At 43.9% G+C, this 20956-nt stretch overlaps 2 protein-coding genes across 2 annotated transcripts; both read right to left on the minus strand.

Annotated features, from left to right (window-relative positions):
* Window positions 1-725: 725 nt before the first annotated feature.
* LOC310936060 (H-2 class I histocompatibility antigen, Q10 alpha chain-like) lies at window positions 726-10758 on the minus strand. Its single transcript, XM_083900088.1, has 12 exons — window positions 10570-10758; window positions 9173-9445; window positions 8740-9030; window positions 5917-6201; window positions 5258-5377; window positions 3240-3269; window positions 2920-2973; window positions 2670-2708; window positions 2437-2487; window positions 1944-1982; window positions 1813-1865; window positions 726-1521 (listed from the first exon to the last, which is right to left on the minus strand). Exons 1-12 carry the CDS (start codon window positions 10655-10657, stop codon window positions 1474-1476), a joined length of 1371 nt encoding a protein of 456 aa, XP_083756214.1. The 5' UTR covers window positions 10658-10758; the 3' UTR covers window positions 726-1473.
* Window positions 10759-11750: 992 nt separating this feature from the next.
* Window positions 11751-19145, minus strand: LOC310935708 (LIM/homeobox protein Lhx9-like; the record flags this gene model as incomplete). The annotated part of the gene is made up of 8 exons (XM_083899642.1): window positions 11751-11757; window positions 11945-12369; window positions 15531-15809; window positions 16870-17102; window positions 17201-17342; window positions 17522-17630; window positions 18460-18668; window positions 19059-19145. 8 exons carry the CDS (start codon window positions 19143-19145, stop codon window positions 11751-11753), a joined length of 1491 nt encoding a protein of 496 aa, XP_083755768.1.
* Window positions 19146-20956: the final 1811 nt, after the last annotated feature.

Genomic DNA, 20956 nt, shown 5'->3' on the forward strand with positions numbered 1-20956 from the left:
CTTTTTTATACAGAAGTATTTTAGAAAGAAAGAACAAACTTAAACAGCATCAATTCTGAGATCACATGGTTTTATAAACCATTAAGAACTCTTGTTTGGGTTCAGTGTGAATTAGATTTGTGTTCATATTTATATATTTCATATATTTTATGAATCGAGCAAAAACAGTTATCCTCGTCGATATTTCGAGTTCCAGACGGACAGGAAACTCGGGAGCCAATCAGCAGGCAGCTTCACCAAGCTCCGCCCACAGTCAGAATCACAAGGAACGCTTATGAGTCGCAGCTAACAAAATGATATTATATATCCTTTTTTAAACGATTAAATCCAGATTTTATTTGCAGTTTGTTTTCTTCAAATCTCGACACAAATCTGATTCCACAGTTTGACAAAGTGACAAACGCCTGAACCACATACACACAGCTGATCACTATTATTATTATCATCATCAGCTGATGTGAAGAAACAACAACACAACACAACACCATATATACACAACCATCAACACACACACACACACACACACACACACACACACACACACACACACACACACACACACACACACACACACACACACACACACACACACACACACACACACACACACACACACACACACACACACACACACACACACACACACACACCTACTGCTGAATAAACATCATCACTTTAACTCACTGTCATTGTTAGTTTGGTACTTGCTGTTGTTTATTACTTAGTATGTGTTATATGTATACGTTACATATATATATATATATATATATATACACACACACACACACGTGTATATATATATATTCTGGTATGTTTATAGTGACTCAGGCTGATTTATACAAGTGGAACGATACACGAGACAAATCAAAGAGTTAAGGTGTCGCCGTTTAAATCACAAGTTTATAAAAATATGTGTATAGTATGTATACATACATACATAGATGTATAAATACAAATATGTATGTATTATGAAGCTCAGAGGGGATAGAGCTTTTTCTGTTGCTGCACCGAGCATGTTAGACACGCCCCTTCACGGTTAGAAACGCCTATTTGCCTTTAGACACGCCCCTTCACTGTTAGACACGCCCCTTCACTGTCCAACTTTTGATCTTGTTTGTAGTTTTATTGTAGGACTTGAGTATTTCATTGTTTTATTGTCGATTAGGTCATGTTTTTATATTTGATTTACCTCTGATATACAGCACTTGTTGTTTTTTAAAGTGCTTTAGAAATAAAGCTGGATTGGATTATATCTATATAAACTCACTATAACGTCCAGATTATAATACTGATTTATTCAAATTATTCTTTATTCTATTAAATAAAATCCTTCGGCCGATTCGTCTGTTTTTGTGAGCGAAAAACGGCGACTTTCAGTTTCAGCGACTGTAAAAACAAAAAAACACCAGTTTTAACTGGAAACAAACAAACAAACGAAATCTTCTCAAACACATTGTTTGTTTGTTTACGAGCTCAGGCGACGGGCGACGCCCTCCCAGCACTGGTTTCATCCTTCACTTCCTGCAGACGATTAAAAAAAAAAAAAAAAATATCAGAGGAAGAAGCATGAAGAAAAAAGGTAAACAAAACAAAACAAATATTTGTGAAACGCTGAGTCAGCGCCAAACTAATGAAGCAAACTGTGACTCAGCGTTTCACAGAGAGAATCAACAACAACAAGGGAATCACAGATGACAGACTTCACCCCATTCACGCAACAAGCCTCTGGCGGCCTCTGTTGGTCATATTAGCAAGTGCGGAAGCACAGAGACACTAAAAACAACACTTCACTCCTTTAATAAAGACACTTACGATCGAGGACGTAGAGACGCCAGAGTCTGAGCCGTTCACTGACAACTTTGGTTCTGTGAGGACAAACAGAGAGAGTCAACAGCGCCCCCTGTAAGTCTGTAAAACACTCAGTAAATTCTCAGTTTGTTTACCTTTCAACATTTGTTCGCTCTCTTCAGTCTTGCTGTCGGCTGCACACACACACACACACACACACACACACACACACACACACACACACACACACAGTCAGATTACCCACATTTCTGGTTTTAAGTTAAAACAAAGGCGACAGTTTTAATTTTTAATCTTTTAAACAAATTTCATCTTTTAAGATTCATAACATTAACATTTTATCGTGAAAACCAATCAGCGTCAAGATTCTCCCAACGTCCAAACGTCGCATCACAAACGAAGGATATTTTCTGCGACATTTTTACGACATATCCGACATCTTACTTAACTACGACATTTTTTCAAAACATTTCTGACATCTTACTAAACTTGAAAATTTTACGACATATCTGACATCTTACTAAACTGCAACATATTTGCGACAAATTTCAAGGCCGTCTTTTAGCATGGACAAACAGGAAATTGAACTTTTATTTTGAAGGCAATAATGCAGAAAACAAAGATAGTTACCCATATCATTAGAGCCAGTGGACTGTGAGCTGCTCAAGGAGGGATTTGAACCTGCGAATGAGACAAAGACGTCAATACGTCAAACTTGTCGTCCAAACAATTCACAAGTTTTGCCTGTCCCTCTGCTGCCCCCTCTAGGTTGAAGACAGGATGGTTTACACTCATTTTCTAGCTTTTCGTCATTCATTATAGTTTTTTCTCGCTTTAAAGCGGCTGTGTGTGTGTTTGTTTACCTTTCGACGGTGATGTCATCAGAGGAACGTCATTGTCATCTACACACACACACACACACACACACACAGTCAGTTTCATAAGATGTCAGATATGTCGCATCAGCACCATTTTTACGTCGTATCTGTCATCTTACTAAACTGCGACATTTTTAGGACAAATTTCAAGGCCGTCTTTGAGCATGGACAAACAGGAAACAGGAAATTGGGCTTTTATTTTGGAAGCAATAATGCAGAAAACAAAGATAGTTACCCTTCTTATCAGAGTCAGGGAACGACTGTGAGCTGCTCATGGAGGGATTTGAATCTGCGAATGAGACAAAGACGTCAATACGTCAAACTTGTCTTTCCACTCACGTCCAAATACACAATTTTTGGTTGTCCCTCTGCTGCCCCCTCTTGGTTCAAGACAGGATGGTTATAGGTCTTTTTCTCTGCAGATGACACCCTGCTGCTCACGAGTCTTTCGGAATTAATAAAGCTATTGAAGTCATGTGGTGAATATGACAGTCGGGTTTTTCATCTATCGCAGAAACACAAGTGTAACATTAGCAACAGTTAACGCGTTCATACCTTTGTCGGATCCACTCGCGCAGGGAAAACCTGTGTGAATGAACAGAAACACATTAATCAACAACACAACACATTATAAACATGTACATTAAATCTGAGGTCACATTTTAGTATCGAAAAGAAAACCTCAGGGAGTCCAGGAGAACTGGAACTGTGTGGTGGAAAAGCTCCGTTACAAACATCAATCTATTACGAGCGAGGAAGGAGAAGCTGCTCTTTGTGTTCAACGTCCTTCATTTTCCACGCCGTCTGTTCCCTGATCCTTGACGAGGTTCTCCCAGTTCCTCGGGATCTGGCGAGGGTGTCGTGTTGTGGACGTTCTTCTGACGCGTCCTGTCCAGCGGAGGCGATGTGGTGGCGTCGCAGCCTCGATGCTGAGGAGATCGGCTCGTCGGAGGACAGATTCATTGGAGACGAGGTGTTGCCATTCGATCGTCAGGATCTCGCAGGAGTTTCTGCTGTTGGAAACGCTCCAGCTTCTTTTACATCACGTCGACACAGAACCCGCACCTCAGAGCCGTAAAGGAGGGTGGAAAGAACGACGGCGCTGAACTCCGCGATTTTGGTGTGGAGAGTGAGTTTCGTTTGGAGAGCCTAACAAAATGCTGCATGTGCGGCACAAATCCTGAGGATGGCCCGGGGCTCCCTGTGCAAGGATCTTCAGTGTTCCCGGTGTCGGAGGTGAGACCGAAGCAGCAATAGATACCATCAAAAAGATGGACAGTAGTCTGGAGGCTGGCAACTGTGTCCACAGGGGTCGCGTTGTCGTCAGTGTACCGCAGCTCCCGTATTGTGACCGGGGAGGTGGGTTAGCAGGCGTGGAGGCGTACGGTGTTGAAAAGACCTCCATCCTTTCGTCAGCGAAGTCGGATGACAGAGGCCGTGTCAGGAAGCTCGTGGATCAAGGATGAGGAAGAAGAGGGTGAGGGCCAGAACTCAGCCCTGCTTCTTGGTGAAGACCACGGCCAGTCATCCCGTCATGAAGAGCCTGTACAAGGTCCGTGAAATGGTCAGAGAAGCCGAAACATCTCAAGGTTTCCCACATGGCATCGATCTCCTGAAGCAGGCGGGCGCAGGAGGGAGATGCCGCGGTAGTTTTCCGCAGATGGAGCAATCCGCCTTCTTGAAGATTTCCTGGTGATGGTGGCGTCCTTCAGGTCCGCAGGTACAGATTTCCTATCCCACATTAGCGCTGCACGATTCTGGAAAAAATGTGAATCCCGATTTCTTTTTTGCTTAGAATTGGCACGGTTTTTTTCACAAATTGAAATGCACTCAACAAAAGATTAGAAACCAGGCGATATACGAGGAGCCGGTGGTCTGTCCAGCAGTCGTCTGCAGGGGGAAGGCTGAGGGTCACAAGGACATGGATGGACTTGTGAATGTTTGGAAGTCAGAAGAAGGTGTTGGCGATGCTCATTCAGCACATAGGCCGAGGAGGAGGATCTAAGAGCTGGTCTCTGTTGGACACGGCTTGGACGATCCTGTTCAGGGCAGCGCAGAACGACTCCTTGACGTCACCCTCAGAGTTGAGGGTTTGGTGCACAGACGGAGATCAGGGTCATGGACGTTCGTTTATGGGGGTCAGGACCGGGTTACAGCGAGTCACCGTCGATGTCTCGATCGCAAAGCCGACGCCGTGGATCCACCACCGTTTGGCATCTTTCCCTTTGCAGAAGAATCGGTGACTGGCCGATCAGACAGAATATTTCCGATTTTAATAAGCCGATCAAAATGCACCCGCATCGCGCAGCATCAGCAACACACGCACATGTAGTAGAGTGTAGGGCTGGTTATTTAGTCGTTATGATATGACTTTTTAATATAACGCCATTCCGGTGTATTTGATTACACAACATACGTGCAGCCGCTGCGCGATGCAAGATGCCAATATATATCTTTCTGTATGCTGAAAAGTGGTTTAAAAAATTGAAATCGGTATCGGCAGGTCAAACTTCTTGAAAAATCTGAAATAGCCCCAATCGGTGCATCCCTAGTACCTAATATTCTGCACCTACCAATCTTCTTCTTCTTGTACAAGATAATCAACACGAAAGCCACAACCAGAACAACCAAGAGGATGATCGATGCAACTATGATCAGGACCATTGGAGACTGATTGGAGGGAAGTGCGTGATCTAAGAAAAAACACAGAAAACACACGCGTTATTTTAACATTCACTGTGTAAACCACTCACTCTCCCACACCAAAGTCACTCACTCTCCCACACCAAAGTCACTCACTCTGACACACCAAAGCCACTCACTCTCCCACACCAAAGTCACTCACTCTCCCACACCAAAGTCACTCACTCTCCCACACCAAAGTCACTCACTCTCCCACACCAAAGTCCATAGAGTAAACCAGTGATTTTAACATCACAGCACACAGGAGTTCACAGGAGTTGTTGATCCACTGTTGCCTCCATCACTAACTTACAATGACTGATTTTAGTGAATTCAGCTTTTAAAATATTTACTTTAGACTTAACTCAGTGACACAAAGTGACCACACGAGGCAGCAGAGGACCAGCAGCTCCCTGTGTCCCTGTGAGCTAAAATCACTGGTTTTCTCTATGGACGTTGGTGTGGGAGAGTGAGTGACTTTGGTGTGGGAGAGTGATAAAAAGCTGATTTCAGTCGTGATGTTTGATTCAAACACAGAAACACTTCCTACCCCAAACCTTGGTGACGTGTAAACTGGACGGTGCGTGGACGACTTCACAGGTGAACTGAGACTCGTCGCTCTTGAAGATCTCCACAAAGTCTTTCCTCTGGTACCTGTTGTCGTGATTCGGCCTCACTCCAGAGCTCTGGAGTCCCATCAGCTCATCGATGATTTCTCCGTTGCGTCTCATCCTCAGCTCGACGTCTTTCAGGTAGAAGCCGGTGGCGAAACACGTCAGGCGCACGTTTGACTCCATGTGGGACTTTGCTGCATATATGGTGACCTCTGGAGGATCTGCACAGACATTACTTTACTGTGAATCTGTCTTCAACTGTGTCAAAGAGATTAGCCTGCTGTCTGTGAAACGTTAACGTCACTAAATGTTATAAAAAATGTATTTGTAGAATTTTATATATATGTGTGTGTGTGTGTGTGAAACTTTAAGAAGATTTTATAACTAAGACGATTTTAAAAGTAGATGTTGGAACCTTAAGTAGACTTTGGAACTATAAGATTTTGGAATTTTAAGTAGATTTTTGGGACTTTAAGTAGATTTTAGAACTTTTAAGTAGATTTTGGAATTATAAGTACTTTTTGGGACTTTAAGTAGATTTTGGAACTTTTAAGTAATTTTTGGGACTTTAAGTAGATTTTGGAACTTTTAAGTAATTTTTGGGCCTTTAAGTAGATTTTGGAACTTTTAAGTAATTTTTGGGACTTTAAGTAGATTTTGGAACTTTAAGTAGATTTTGGAACTTCAAGTAGATTTTGGAACTAAGTAGATTTTGGAAGTTAAAGTAGATTTTGGAAGTTAAAGTAGATTTTGGAACTATAAGATTTTGGAATTTTAAGTAGATTTTTGGGACTTTAAGTAGATTTTAGAACTATAGATTTTGGAATTTTAAGTAATGTTTGGGACTTTAAGTAGATTTTTGGGACTTAAAGTAGATTTTGCAACTTTTAAGTAGATTTTGTAACTTTTAAGTAGATTTTGTAGATTTTGTAACTTTTAAGTAGATTTTGGGACTTTAAGTAGATTTTGGAATTATAAGTAATTTTTGGGACTTCAAGTAGATTTTGGAACTTTTAAGTAATTTCTGGGACTTTAAGTAGATTTTGGAACTAAGTAGATTTTGGAAGTTAAAGTAGATTTTGGAACTATAAGATTTTGGAATTTTAAGTAGATTTTTGGGACTTTAAGTAGATTTTAGGGACTTTAAGTAGATTTTAGAACTATAGATTTTGGAATTTTAAGTAATGTTTGGGACTTTAAGTAGATTTTTGGGACTTAAAGTAGATTTTGCAACTTTTAAGTAGATTTTGTAACTTTTAAGTAGATTTTGTAACTTTTAAGTAGATTTTGTAGATTTTGTAACTTTTAAGTAGATTTTGGGACTTTAAGTAGATTTTGGAATTTTGAGTAGATTTTGGAACTTTAAGTAGATTTTGGAACTTTAAGTAGATTTTGATATTGATATTTTGAAACGTGGAAAAATGTAAGTGACTAATATGACATTACTTTACTGTGAATCTGTCTTCAACTGTGTCAAAGAGATTAGCCTGCTGTCTGTGAAACGTTAACGTCACTAAATGTTATAAAAAATGTATTTGTAGAATTTTATATATATATATATGTGTGTGTGTGTGAAATTTTAAGAAGATTTTATACTAAGACGATTTTAAAAGTAGATGTTGGAACCTTAAGTAGACTTTGGAACTATAAGATTTTGGAATTTTAAGTAGATTTTTGGGACTTTAAGTAGATTTTAGAACTATAAGATTTTGGAATTATAAGTACTTTTTGGGACTTTAAGTAGATTTTGGAACTTTTAAGTAATTTTTGGGACTTTAAGTAGATTTTGGAACTTTTAAGTAATTTTTGGGCCTTTAAGTAGATTTTGGAACTTTTAAGTAATTTTTGGGACTTTAAGTAGATTTTGGAACTTTAAGTAGATTTTGGAACTTCAAGTAGATTTTGGAACTAAGTAGATTTTGGAAGTTAAAGTAGATTTTGGAAGTTAAAGTAGATTTTGGAACTATAAGATTTTGGAATTTTAAGTAGATTTTTGGGACTTTAAGTAGATTTTAGAACTATAGATTTTGGAATTTTAAGTAATGTTTGGGACTTTAAGTAGATTTTTGGGACTTAAAGTAGATTTTGCAACTTTTAAGTAGATTTTGTAACTTTTAAGTAGATTTTGTAGATTTTGTAATTTTTAGGAAGATTTTGGGACTTTAAGTAGATTTTGGAATTATAAGTAATTTTTGGGACTTCAAGTAGATTTTGGAACTTTTAAGTAATTTCTGGGACTTGAAGTAGATTTTGGAACTAAGTAGATTTTGGAAGTTAAAGTAGATTTTGGAACTATAAGATTTTGGAATTTTAAGTAGATTTTTGGGACTTTAAGTAGATTTTAGGGACTTTGAGTAGATTTTAGAACTATAGATTTTGGAATTTTAAGTAATGTTTGGGACTTTAAGTAGATTTTTGGGACTTAAAGTAGATTTTGCAACTTTTAAGTAGATTTTGTAACTTTTAAGTAGATTTTGTAACTTTTAAGTAGATTTTGTAGATTTTGTAACTTTTAAGTAGATTTTGGGACTTTAAGTAGATTTTGGAATTTTGAGTAGATTTTGGAACTTTAAGTAGATTTTGGAACTTTAAGTAGATTTTGATATTGATATTTTGAAACGTGGAAAAATGTAAGTGACTAATATGACCAAAAAAACACTAGAACTGTGATTTCGCGATTATTTAGAGCAAAATAAGTGCTATTTATTATCAATTTAAAACATGCTAAATAATAATAATAATAATAATAATTTTCTTACCAGTCTCTTCAAGAAACTTTTGTCTGTAACCCAAGAAATCGTTCATCCACCTCAGGCAGTCCGACTCCAGGTAGCTTTTGGTGTAAACCTTCAGAGTGCTGACTTGCTCCCACTTCCTGATGGTCTCTTTGGCAGCATCGTTAGAGGAAAACCAGATATCGTTGACGTCATCGAAGGACAGGAAGTCCTTCCCATCGTAGCTGTACGTGTCGAGGGCTCGGTGGAGGTGAAGCTTCCCATCCTCTCCTCTCTTGGCCTTACAGCCGTGCAGCCACTGAAGAGTGTGAAAGTCTGGACAAATGAACAGGTTACAGTTATGACACAACAATGAGTTTGTAATCGATGTCACCGTCTCGTACAAGAACTCCTATAAAAACCTGAATAACTTCATTTTAGACTTTAATTGGCAGTGATCAGGTTTCATGGATCGTACCAGAATCGTTCTGTCTCAGACGCTCCTTCAGGATTCCGATGTTGACGTCGAACCACTGCTGCTTGCTCTTGCGAGTATCTGTTCCTCTGGTCCAGTACGACTCGGGGAGATTGCTCTTCATCCACGGCTGTCTGGGAATCTTAGTGGCTCCGTCGCTGTTGAACGAGTCGATGACGCTGCCGTCCAGCTGACCCTCGGCTGTGAACTTGTGGAAGCCGGGTAATTCAGGTTTCATGGAGAAGGCGGTGTAGATGTAGGTGAGGGAGTGAATCTCTGTGTGAACACACACACACACACACACACACACACAACAACAACAGGTAAAACACAAATACTGTCTGTGATCAATCACTTTAAACAATAATCTCTTTCAAAGTCAACACTAAACTAAACCATAAACCTTCACTAAACTAAACCATGAAACGAGACTAAACTAAACCATAAAACTAGACTAAAATAAACTAAACCATAAACTTTTACTAAACTAAACCATAAACCTTGACTAAACTAAAGCATACACCTAGACTAAAACAAACCACAAACCTTCACTAAACCATAAAGCTTGACTAAACTAAACCATAAACCTTCACTAAACCATAAACCTAGACTAAAACAAGCCATAAACCTTCACTAAACTAATCCACAAACCTTCATTAAACTAAACCATAAATCTTGACCAAACTAAACCATAAACCGAGGCAATACTGAACCATAAACCTAGACTAAAATAAACTAAACCATAAACCTTGACTAAACTAAACCATAAACCGAGGCTAAACTAAACCATAAATCTTCACTAAACTAAACCATAAACTGAGACTAAACTAAAAATCTGAGTCCAAACTAAAATGTCCAACTTTAACCCAAACAAAACCTAAAATAATACCAAAACTAAATCTAATAACTAAACCTAAACCAGAATCCAAACTTATCTAAAACCTAAATCCAAACTCAAATAAACTTAAACCATCTTTATATTCTGTGATCGTCTCGTTACAAACATGGAAAAACTCTTTTTAATCATTTCTTTCAAACAGACAACGATAATAAACTAAAATAACAGTTTTATTAACGAAAATAATATATGTAAAAAAAATGAAAGTCCAGGTTTAAAAAAGTCTCTCCAGACATTTTTACACCTTTAACATGTTTCAGTGAAACGGTTCATTTTTATCGCGGTTTCTTATCTTTCACCAACACTCGGGTTACATATTTCCGTGTTTTCAATTTCCGCGACTGTAAAATAAGAAGAAATAAAACATTTAAACAGCTCAAAACAGAAAGAAAACAAACAAAACCTTGTGATTAAACAAAGTTTGGAACCAAAATAACTTCATTTTATTCGCTGCGTCACAAACAGTTTTTACTTTCGATTTCACCCTCATTCTCGAACTCACCGCTGTTTTCTGGAGAAACTGCCGCCAAAAGGACGAAAAACCCGCAGAAAAACACGGAGCAAACTGTCCCAGTGTTTACGAACCCCATTGTAACTCTTTAAAAACGGTAAAAGTCGTATTTTAAGGGTTTGCTGCAGTTTTTTACTGCGCGTTGTTCGCCCTCGTCCTTCCTCTTCTTCTTCCTCTTCTTCTTCCTCCTTCTGTCTGTTTGACGTGTGGTGCGTTCACGGTGACTCGGACAAAAGGACGCTACCTGTGTCTGTTCAAGGAAACGATCTTCACACCCTGCATCTCTCCTTTCAGTCACAGTTTAGCTTTACATTTTGGTCTTTAAAATATTAAATTGATTATATCATATCAACTGCGTCGTTTGAGAAACTTTATCGTGCTTTTTGTCCAAAACCATACCTCGTTTACGTCTATTTTTAATTCTATTCTGGCTTTTGTAAACGCTGTTTTCCAAGGATCCGCGAACGCATCACTAAACTTTCGAACGTTGTCAGTTATTACGATCATTTATTTTTGGTTCAAACAAACGATTGTTAACGTGGAGACGATCGATTATCGATGATCGATGATCGATAAAAGCACTCGTTGTTTACGTGAGAGATCGTTTTCTGTTGGTTTTTACCGGAAACGTCCAGCGACAAAAACAACAGACTGTCGCGATGACGTCAGCTGCTGCATCGTCCAATCAAATAATCGAAAAACATGTTGCCAGGCAGATGTTAGTGGAGCAGGTTTGTGACCGCGCCTGAACACGAGTACACACAGTACACGACTGTAGTACAACACGGTACACGACTGAAGTACAACACGGTACACGACTGAAGTACAACACAGTACAGGACTGAAGTACAACACAGTACATGACTGAAGTAGGACAGTACATGACTGAAGTACAACACGATACATGACTGAAGTACACGACTGAAGTACAACACAGTACACGACTGAAGTACAACAGTACACGACTGAAGTACAACACGGTACACGACTGAAGTACAACAGAGTACACGACTGAAGTATAACAAAGAATATTCTGTGAATGTAGTGTAAAGCAGACTAATAAAACACTATACATATACATGTATATATATATACATATACACACACAGAGTACTGACAGTACTGTGTTACTACACAAAAATCCCGTGGTTTGTGTTCGGTGACAAATTTCATCACAATCTATGAAAACAAAAGTATATTTTTATTGTAAAGTTGTGTCCCACACGTAAACAAACATGTATTTAAGTGTAGTGAATATTACAGACTGGGCCCCTCCCCTTCCCTCTGACATCACTTCCTGTCCTCCTCCTCCTCCTCCTCCCCCTCCCCTCCCTGCTGAGTCCATCTCTTCCTCCCGAAGCGAAACCCGAAGCCTCCTTTCTTGCGGTTGACGGCCTGCAGACCTCCTACGATGGAGGTGAGCGCCTCGCTCCTCCTCTCGCCCTCCTCACCCTCTCCTCCCTCCTGGAGGAGCAGGATCTCAGCGGAGTGAGCGGCGGGGAAGGACGGGAGCATCAGGTGTCCTCGCTGCGCTCTCAGCAGCGCCCCCTCCTGGCCGGGCATCAGCAGGACCGGCTCAGGGTCAGGACGACGCCCGGTCCACGTCCAGGCGTGCTGAGGCTGGCCGAGGCGGTGGAGGCGGAGCTGCTGCGGGTCGGACACGCCCACTGTGGCGGTGGACGGGAGGGGAGGGGGAAGGAGCAGGAGGGGCAGGGGGGGGAGGGGCGAGGGAGAGACCATGACGGAGCAGAGGAGGGCGAGTAAGACGAAGCCGAGCGAAGATGATGTCATCTGAAAAACAAGAGGTCGACAAAGGTCACAGGAGGGTTTGCACTCACTCTCCCACACCAAAGTCACTCACTCTCACACACCAAAGTCACTCACTCTCCCACACCAAAGACACTCACTCTCCTACACCAAAGTCACTCACTCTCCCGCACCAAAGTCACTCACTCTCCTACACCAAAGTCACTCACCATAGTCACTCACTCTCCCACACCAAAGTCACTCACTCCTACACCATAGTCACTCACTCTCCCACACCAAAGTCACTCACTCTCCCACACCAAAGTCACTCACTCTCCCACACCAAAGTCGCTCACTCTCGCATACCAAAGTCACTCACTCTCCCACACCAAAGTCACTCACTCTCCCACACCAAAGTCGCTCACTCTCTCACACCAAAGTCACTCACTCTCACACACCAAAGTCCACTCACTCTCCCACACCAAAGTCACTCACTCTCTCACACCAAAGTCGCTCACTCTCCCACACCAAAGTTGCCGCAATCTTGCCAAGATTCCAAGATGGCCGCCAATGGCATCAGTCGTGAAAACAGTTTTAGCGTTAATTTCATTTTAGAGCAGAATAGCATTGACTGTTATTGCTAACAATGGCTAACGATATCTACGTCACATGATCACGTCTTTATCTCACTGTTTTCTTTTAGTCCCGCCCACTCTTTGAATGTTAAATAGGATCAACATTAAAATATTAAATAAAAACAGACAAATCTGCTTTAAAAGCCAGATTATTTTAACAAACACTTACAGAAAAGTATTTTAGAGTTGAAAGATTCTGATTTTCATTCTGCCGCGTTAGCGTCCTCCGACTTTAGTGCTAAAGTGGGAGGAGCCAGTGAACGAGTGAAGACACAAACGTCTCTTACCTTCAGTCGTCTCTTTGAATCTCAGCTTCATCGTCTCCTCAGGACCATTTTTAAAAAGTCAGGACGTGAGAGGACGTCAGCCATTGGTCAGTGGCCGTGGTGACACACACACACACACACACACACACACACACGCACGCACGCACGCACGCACGCACACACACACACACTCACGTAACCTTCATTCTTTGATCTTAGAAACAGACTCACAGTGATTAACGACACTCGACTGACGAGGACGAGTCATTAAGATGTTTGTGAGGACAACGACCAGAGGACAGAGACCAGAGGACAGAGACCAGAGGACAGAGACCAGAGGACAGAGGACAGAGACCAGAGGACAGAGACCAGAGACCAGAGGACAGAGGACAGAGGACAGAGACCAGAGGACAGAGACCAGAGACCAGAGGACAGAGGACAGAGGACAGAGACCAGAGGACAGAGGACAGAGGACAGAGACCAGAGGACAGAGGACAGAGACCAGAGGACAGAGGACAGAGACCAGAGACCAGAGGACAGAGGACAGAGACCAGAGGACAGAGGACAGAGGACAGAGACCAGAGACCAGAGGACAGAGACCAGAGGACAGAGACCAGAGGACAGAGACCAGAGGACAGAGGACAGAGACCAGAGACCAGAGGACAGAGACCAGAGGACAGAGACCAGAGGACAGAGACCAGAGGACAGAGACCAGAGGACAGAGGACAGAGGACAGAGACCAGAGGACAGAGACCAGAGGACAGAGGACAGAGGACAGAGGACAGAGACCAGAGGACAGAGACCAGAGGACAGAGACCAGAGGACAGAGGACAGAGACCAGAGGACAGAGACCAGAGGACAGAGACCAGAGGACAGAGGACAAAGGACAGAGGACAGAGGACAGAGGACAGAGACCAGAGGACAGAGACCAGAGGACAGAGGACAGAGGACAGAGACCAGAGGACAGAGACCAGAGGACAGAGACCAGAGGACAGAGGACAGAGACCAGAGGACAGAGACCAGAGGACAGAGACCAGAGGACAGAGACCAGAGGACAGAGGACAGAGACCAGAGGACAGAGGACAGAGGACAGAGACCAGAGGACAGAGACCAGAGGACAGAGGACAGAGACCAGAGGACAGAGGACAGAGGACAGAGACCAGAGACCAGAGACCAGAGGACAGAGGACAGAGACCAGAGGACAGAGGACAGAGGACAGAGACCAGAGGACAGAGACCAGAGGACAGAGGACAGAGGACAGAGGACAGAGACCAGAGACCAGAGGACAGAGGACAGAGACCAGAGGACCGAGACCAGAGACCAGAGACCAGAGGACAGAGGACAGAGGACAGAGGACCGAGACCAGAGACCAGAGGACAGAGACCAGAGTACAGAGGACAGAGGACAGAGGACAGAGGACAGAGACCAGAGGACAGAGGACCGAGACCAGAGACCAGAGACCAGAGACCAGAGGACAGAGGACAGAGGACAGAGACCAGAGGACAGAGGACAGAGGACCGAGACCAGAGACCAGAGGACAGAGACCAGAGACCAGAGACCAGAGGACAGAGGACCGAGACCAGAGACCAGAGACCAGAGGACAGAGGACAGAGACCAGAGGACAGAGGACAGAGACCAGAGGACAGAAATCAGAGGACAGAGGACAGAGACCAGAGACCAGAGGACAGAGACCAGAGGAAAGAGACCAGAGACCAGAGGACAGAGACCAGAGGACAGAGGACCGAGACCAGAGGACAGAGGACAGAGGACAGAGGACCGAGACCAGAGACCAGAGGACAGAGACCAGAGACCAGAGGACAGAGGACAGAGACCAGAGGACAGAAATCAGAGGACAGAGGACAGAGACCAGAGACCAGAGGACAGAGACCAGAGGAAAGAGACCAGAGACCAGAGGACAGAGACCAGAGACCAGAGGACAGAGGACAGAGGACAGAGACCAGAGGACAGAGACCAGAGGACAGAGACCAGAGGACAGAGGACAGAAGACAGAGGACAGAGGACAGAGACCAGAGGACAGAGACCAGAGGACAGAGGACAGAAGACAGAGGACAGAGACCAGAGACGAGGATGTCGATGAAGACAGCGATGGACGAGGACAGGGTGCTGATGATCATCATCGACGTTCCTTCTTAATTTATTAACGACGTTAACAAACACATTTTTACGTATTGTGACTTTAACTCGACTGTTGTGTCTCACACACACACACACACACACAGGTTGGTGTATAGTTCCGTGTTCAGCAGTAGCGTGTTGTAAAACACGGATCAGGATCAGTGTCTGCCTCCTCGTAGCCGGCCTCCAGAGACGAGACGCGGCCCAGTGCATTCTGGGAGTCGTAGTCCAGGTAGAAGACGGGGGGGCTGTGCAGCTGCCGAGGCTGGTCCACGTCGCTCAGCGGCGCCGTGAGCAGCGACAGCTGCAGCTGGTCGATGGTGCTGGTGGAGAAGGGCGGCGAGGAGGGCGGAGGGGGCGGGGTCGTCATGGCGACCCCCGAGTTAGCCTGAGCGTCGTCTGAGGTGAGGGAGCGTCGTAGTTTGGCCCGGGCATTTTGAAACCACACCTGAGAGTGACAGGTAAACGTTAGCGTTAGCATTAGCCATGCTGAAACCACACCTGTGAGTGACAGGTAAACGTTAGTGTTAGCATTAGCCATGCTGAAACCATACCTGAGAGTGACAGGTAAACGTTAGCGTTAGCATTAGATATGCTGAAACCACACCTGAGAGTGACAGTTAAACGTTAGCGTTAGCATTAGATATGCTGAAACCATACCTGAGAGTGACAGGTAAACGTTAGCATTAGCATGCTGAAACTACACCTGTGAGTGACAGGTAGACATTAGCATTAGCATGCTGAAACCATACCTGAGAGTCACAGGTAAACGTTAGCGTTAGCATTAGATATGCTGAAACCACACCTGTGAGTGACAGGTAAACGTTAGCGTTAGCATTAGCCATGCTGAATCCACACCTGAGAGTGACAGGTAAACATTAGTGTTAGCTTTAGCACTAGCCATACTGAATCCACACCTGAGAGTGACATGTACATTTTAGCTTTAGCATTAGCCATGCTGAAACCACACCTGATAGTGACAGGTAAGCATTAGCTTTAGCATTAACCATGCTGAAACCACACCTGAGTGTGACAGGTTAATATTAACATTAGCATTAGCAATGGTGAATCCACACCTGAGATTGACAGGTAAATGTTAGCTTTAGCATTAGTCATGCTGAATTTACACCCGAGACTGACAGGCAAACATTAGTGTTAGCATTAGCATTAGCCATGGTGAATCCACACCTGAGAGTGACAGGTAAATGTTAGCTTTAGCATTAGCCTTGCTAAAACCACAACTGAGAGTGACAGGTTAACATTAACACTAGCATTAGCCATGCTGAAACAACACCTGAGAGTGACAGGTAAGCGTTAGCTTTAGCATTAGCAATGCTGAAACCACACCTGAGAGTGACAGGTTAGCGTTAGCTTTAGCATTAGCATTAGCAATGCTGAATCCACACCTTAGAGTGACAGGTAAATATAAGCTTTAGCATTAGCCATGCTGAATCCACGCCTTTAGAGTGACAGGTAAACGTTAGCGTTGTGTGTCCTCAGTGTCTCACCTGTAGGACTCTCTTGGGTAATCCAGTCCTGTGGACGAGGAAAGTCCAGTCTTTACCGTCCGGGTTTTGTTTCTGAGCGAAATACGACTCTAGCGCTCGGAGCTGCTCGCTGCGGAAACACGTCCTGATGCGCTTTGTGCGTCTGTGGCTCCGCCCACCAGTCACCCTGTCATTCAGCCGTGGCTCTGGACTGCTGACAGACTCCTCCCCCTCGCCGGACGCCTGGCTTAGGTCTGTCCTCACACACACACACACACGCACAGAATTCATTCATTCATGTTCTCAGAGGATTTTTGTGCTGATTCTGATTCTTGGTCGTTTTCTTTCTCACCTTCTTTCAGCGCAGGTCTGAGCAGAGGATTGTGGGAAAGCAGGACGCCGCCATCATCACCACGGCGACCGTGTGATTGACAGTAGAGGCTCTGGCCCTGAACGCAGTACAGATTACCAGGGACCAGTTTGACGTCACACTCCTGAAAAACAATCACAAGTCAATAATCTGAGAATAAATGTAATAATCTGAAATAATAAATAATTATCTGAGCAAAGAAACGACAAAATCTGAGAGAAAAACACGTTTGTCATCAGCATAGAACAACATTTATTACGTGGAAGTATTTTGTTTTCTCGTGAACGTGAACGTGACGCTGACCTGACACGAGAAACACTGAGGGTGAAACGTCAAGTGTCCTGACCTCATGACCAGATCGGACGCTGGGATTGGCTGAAAGCAGCGAGCGCACTGACCGCCCCCAAAGATCCTGAAGACACAGGGATTAACGTGTTAATCTGGATGAATGTGTTAATCTGGATGAACGTGTGAGATGAACGTGTTAATCTAGATGAACGTGTGAGATGAACGTGTTGATCTGGATGAACGTGTGAGATGAACGTGTTAATCTGGATGAATGTGTGAGATGAACGTGTTAATCTGGATGAACGTGTTAATCTGGATGAACGTGTGAGATGAAGGCGTTAATCTGGATGAACGTGTGAGATGAATGTGTTAATCTGGATGAATGTGTGAGATGAACGTGTTAATCTGGATGAATGTGTTAATCTGGATGAATGTGTCAATCTGGATGAACGTATGAGATGAACGTGTTAATCTGGATGAACGTGTTAATCTGGATGAACGTGTGAGATGAACGTGTTAATCTGGATGAACGTGTGAGATGAACGTGTTAATCTGGATGAATGTGTTAATCTGGATGAACGTGTGAGATGAAGGCGTTAATCTGGATGAACGTGTGAGATGAACGTGTTAATCTGGATGAATGTGTTAATCTGGATGAATGTGTCAATCTGGATGAACGTATGAGATGAACGTGTTAATCTGGATGAACGTGTTGATCTGGATGAACGTGTGAGATGAACGTGTTAATCTGGATGGACGTGTGAGATGAATGTGTTAATCTGGATGAACGTGTGAGATGAACGTGTTAATCTGGATGGACGTGTGAGATGAATGTGTTAATGCAGATGAATGTGTTAATCTGGATGAACGTGTTAATGCAGATGAACGTGTTAATCTGGATGAACGTGTTAATGCAGATGAACGTGTGAGATGAACGTGTTAATCCAGATTACCGGCTGTAATCCCTGTGACAGTAGATAATCCCGTCTCTACAGTACAGTGAGTCGTGTGTCTTCAGCTCACACTCACACTGACTGCAGCGCAGACACCAGTCGTGCCAAACTCCGCCCACCGCCAACAGGAAGTAACGCTCGCACACCTGAGCGCCGCAGCCCGAGCACGTGATTGGCTCCTGGACGGACACGGAGGGCGGAGCCTGAGCCTGAGGAGGCGGGATTAAAAACAGAACATGGATTATGACACATGAACAAATGTATAGATAAGTAAAAATATATGAATATATTTACTGCATCATAAATAATGTGTATAATGTAGAATATACAGCATATATATACATATACATATACACAGAGTATAGAATATAGTATAGAGTATAGAATATAGTGTGTACAACAGAAAATATAGAAATATAACAGATTATATATAAAAATGACGACATCACCATGTTAGTGAGTAAACCATAGATTATAGATGTGGGTGGAGTCAGGGATGATGTGTTTGATGAAGTGGTGAATGTTTGCGTGTTGATGCTCACACTCTCACTCGGCTCCGCCCCCTCCTCCTCCCCCTCCTCCTCCTCCCCCCTCAGTGGGCGGGGCCTGGGCTCCGTCCTCTGGTCACCAAGGTCGCTGGTGAACATCAGGTCCTCGAGGACGCCGTCCTCGTCTGGAGACGCCATGATTGTCCCGAGGACCAAGGTTAATTACGAGTCCTTAATCACGCGGCTCGTTAGCCTCGTTAGCCTCGTCAGCGATGCTAAAAACAGACTCACTTTAAAACGACAACAAACAAACAAACAAACACACTTTGATCTCATTTGATCTTTGGACACAAACATCACGTCATATTATTAAAGATAATATCTGACGTTCTTCACCGCGCTAACGTTTACGATGAATAATGAACTCACCCGTTCAGACGCTGCTCCTCGTCTCCTCGTCTCCTCACTGATCGCTCCTGCTCCTCCTCACCTGTAAACAGGAGGCCCAGGTGACCCGGGGACCAGGTGACATCTGAGCTCTGATTGGCCACCTGGTGAGCTGGAGAGTCTGGAGGGGGGCGGGGCTTCACCCTTGGGACCAATTAAAAAACAACTGAGAGACTCCTGAGATCTGATCCAAATAATAAAGAAATAAAGAAACGACAGCTGGTGTTTATTTGTGAGCCTTGACGCTAACGCTAAGGCTAACGCCCGCACCAAAGTCCATAGAGTAAACCAGTGATTTTAACATCACAGCACACAGGAGTTCACAGGAGTTGTTGATCCACTGCTGCCTCCATCACTAACTTACAATGACTGATTTTAGTGAATTCAGCTTTTAAAATATTTAATTTAGACTTAACTCAGTGACACAAAGTGACCACACGAGGCAGCAGAGGACCAGCAGCTCCTGTGTCCCTGTGAGCTAAAATCACTGGTTTCCTCTGTGGACTTTGGTGACATCTGTTTTTGTCTGTAAAACAAAGTCTGAAACCTCAGGTTAGTTTTAACTTCTGTTAAAGCCCAGTGATTCTGGTGGTTTGTAAAGTTACTCCAGCAGGGGGCAGCGTCAGTTAAACCTCGCTAACTTTGCGTCAAGAGACGTTGACCCCGCCCCCGAGCTGACGGACACGTCAGGTGACGCGTGCGGTTCGCTGTCCACGCTGGACGGATGGACTTTACTGGTCCTCTTGTAGAAGAACGTCCTCAGCGTCCTGATGAATCCTCCGCGTTTGCGCAGCTTCTTCATCAACGCGGCAGCGACGGCGTCCTCGAAGCAGCGTGCGTTGTACACCATGGCGTCCCTCACGTCCTTCGCCGATCCGAACTCCGAGCAGAGTCTCCTGTGGACGATCAGCGTGACGTCTTTGACGTCCGGGAGACGCGAGGTCAGCTTCCCCACCGTCTGCTTCTGGAGACGCGTTAGCATCGCGTCAAAGTCAACGCCGCAGCTGTGTGAGCGCGAGACGGCGTCCACCAGGTGAGACAAGAACGTCGCCACGAACGTCCGATCTCGCTCGTCTGAAACGCCGTGTCGTGATTCCGCTTCCTCTTTGGCGGTTTCCGTCACGTTCGACTTCATCGTGGTCGGCGCGGAAAAAACCGGAATCGTCTCATTTTCTGTGTTTTTTAAATGCAGCTGTGGCGCCCCCCAGTGGCTGCTGGAGGAGGTGCAGCCATCGGTTAACGGTGTGCGTTAACCTCGCCCGCGTACGAGGACGTCCTGAGAGCGGGACACGGGCGCCACCACCTGGAGAACCTGGGTACTGAGCTCTGCTAACATGAGGCTGAAAATGATTTTCACATCAAAGACCGTGACATGACATCAAAGTCACTCAGATCATCATTACATCATTCCACCAGCAGGGTGCGCACTGAACGTACGCTGCAGTACATACGCCTGACCTGTAAGTGGCGCTGCAGCGCTGCTACACCACGGCCAGAAGAAAGAAGAAGACGCTGAGCCTGTGCGCAGTGTACAAACTTTTTATTATGAAATAAAGCTTTAT

The sequence above is a fragment of the Microchirus variegatus genome (assembly GCF_963457635.1).
Source record: "Microchirus variegatus genome assembly, chromosome: 13".
In the NCBI taxonomy this organism is placed as follows: Eukaryota; Metazoa; Chordata; class Actinopteri; order Pleuronectiformes; family Soleidae; genus Microchirus; species Microchirus variegatus.

Bases quoted from the DNA above. Each gene is read 5' to 3' on its own strand.
- LOC310936060 (XM_083900088.1), bottom strand. From the start codon at position 10,657: ATGGGGTTCGTAAACACTGGGACAGTTTGCTCCGTGTTTTTCTGCGGG. The intron at 3,270-5,257 runs GTAGGTGCAGAA...TCATTCACACAG, and splicing joins GTACAAGAAGAAGAAGATTG to GTTTTCCCTGCGCGAGTGGA. The intron at 2,488-2,669 runs GTAAACAAACAC...TCTCATTCGCAG, and splicing joins GATGACATCACCGTCGAAAG to GTTCAAATCCCTCCTTGAGC.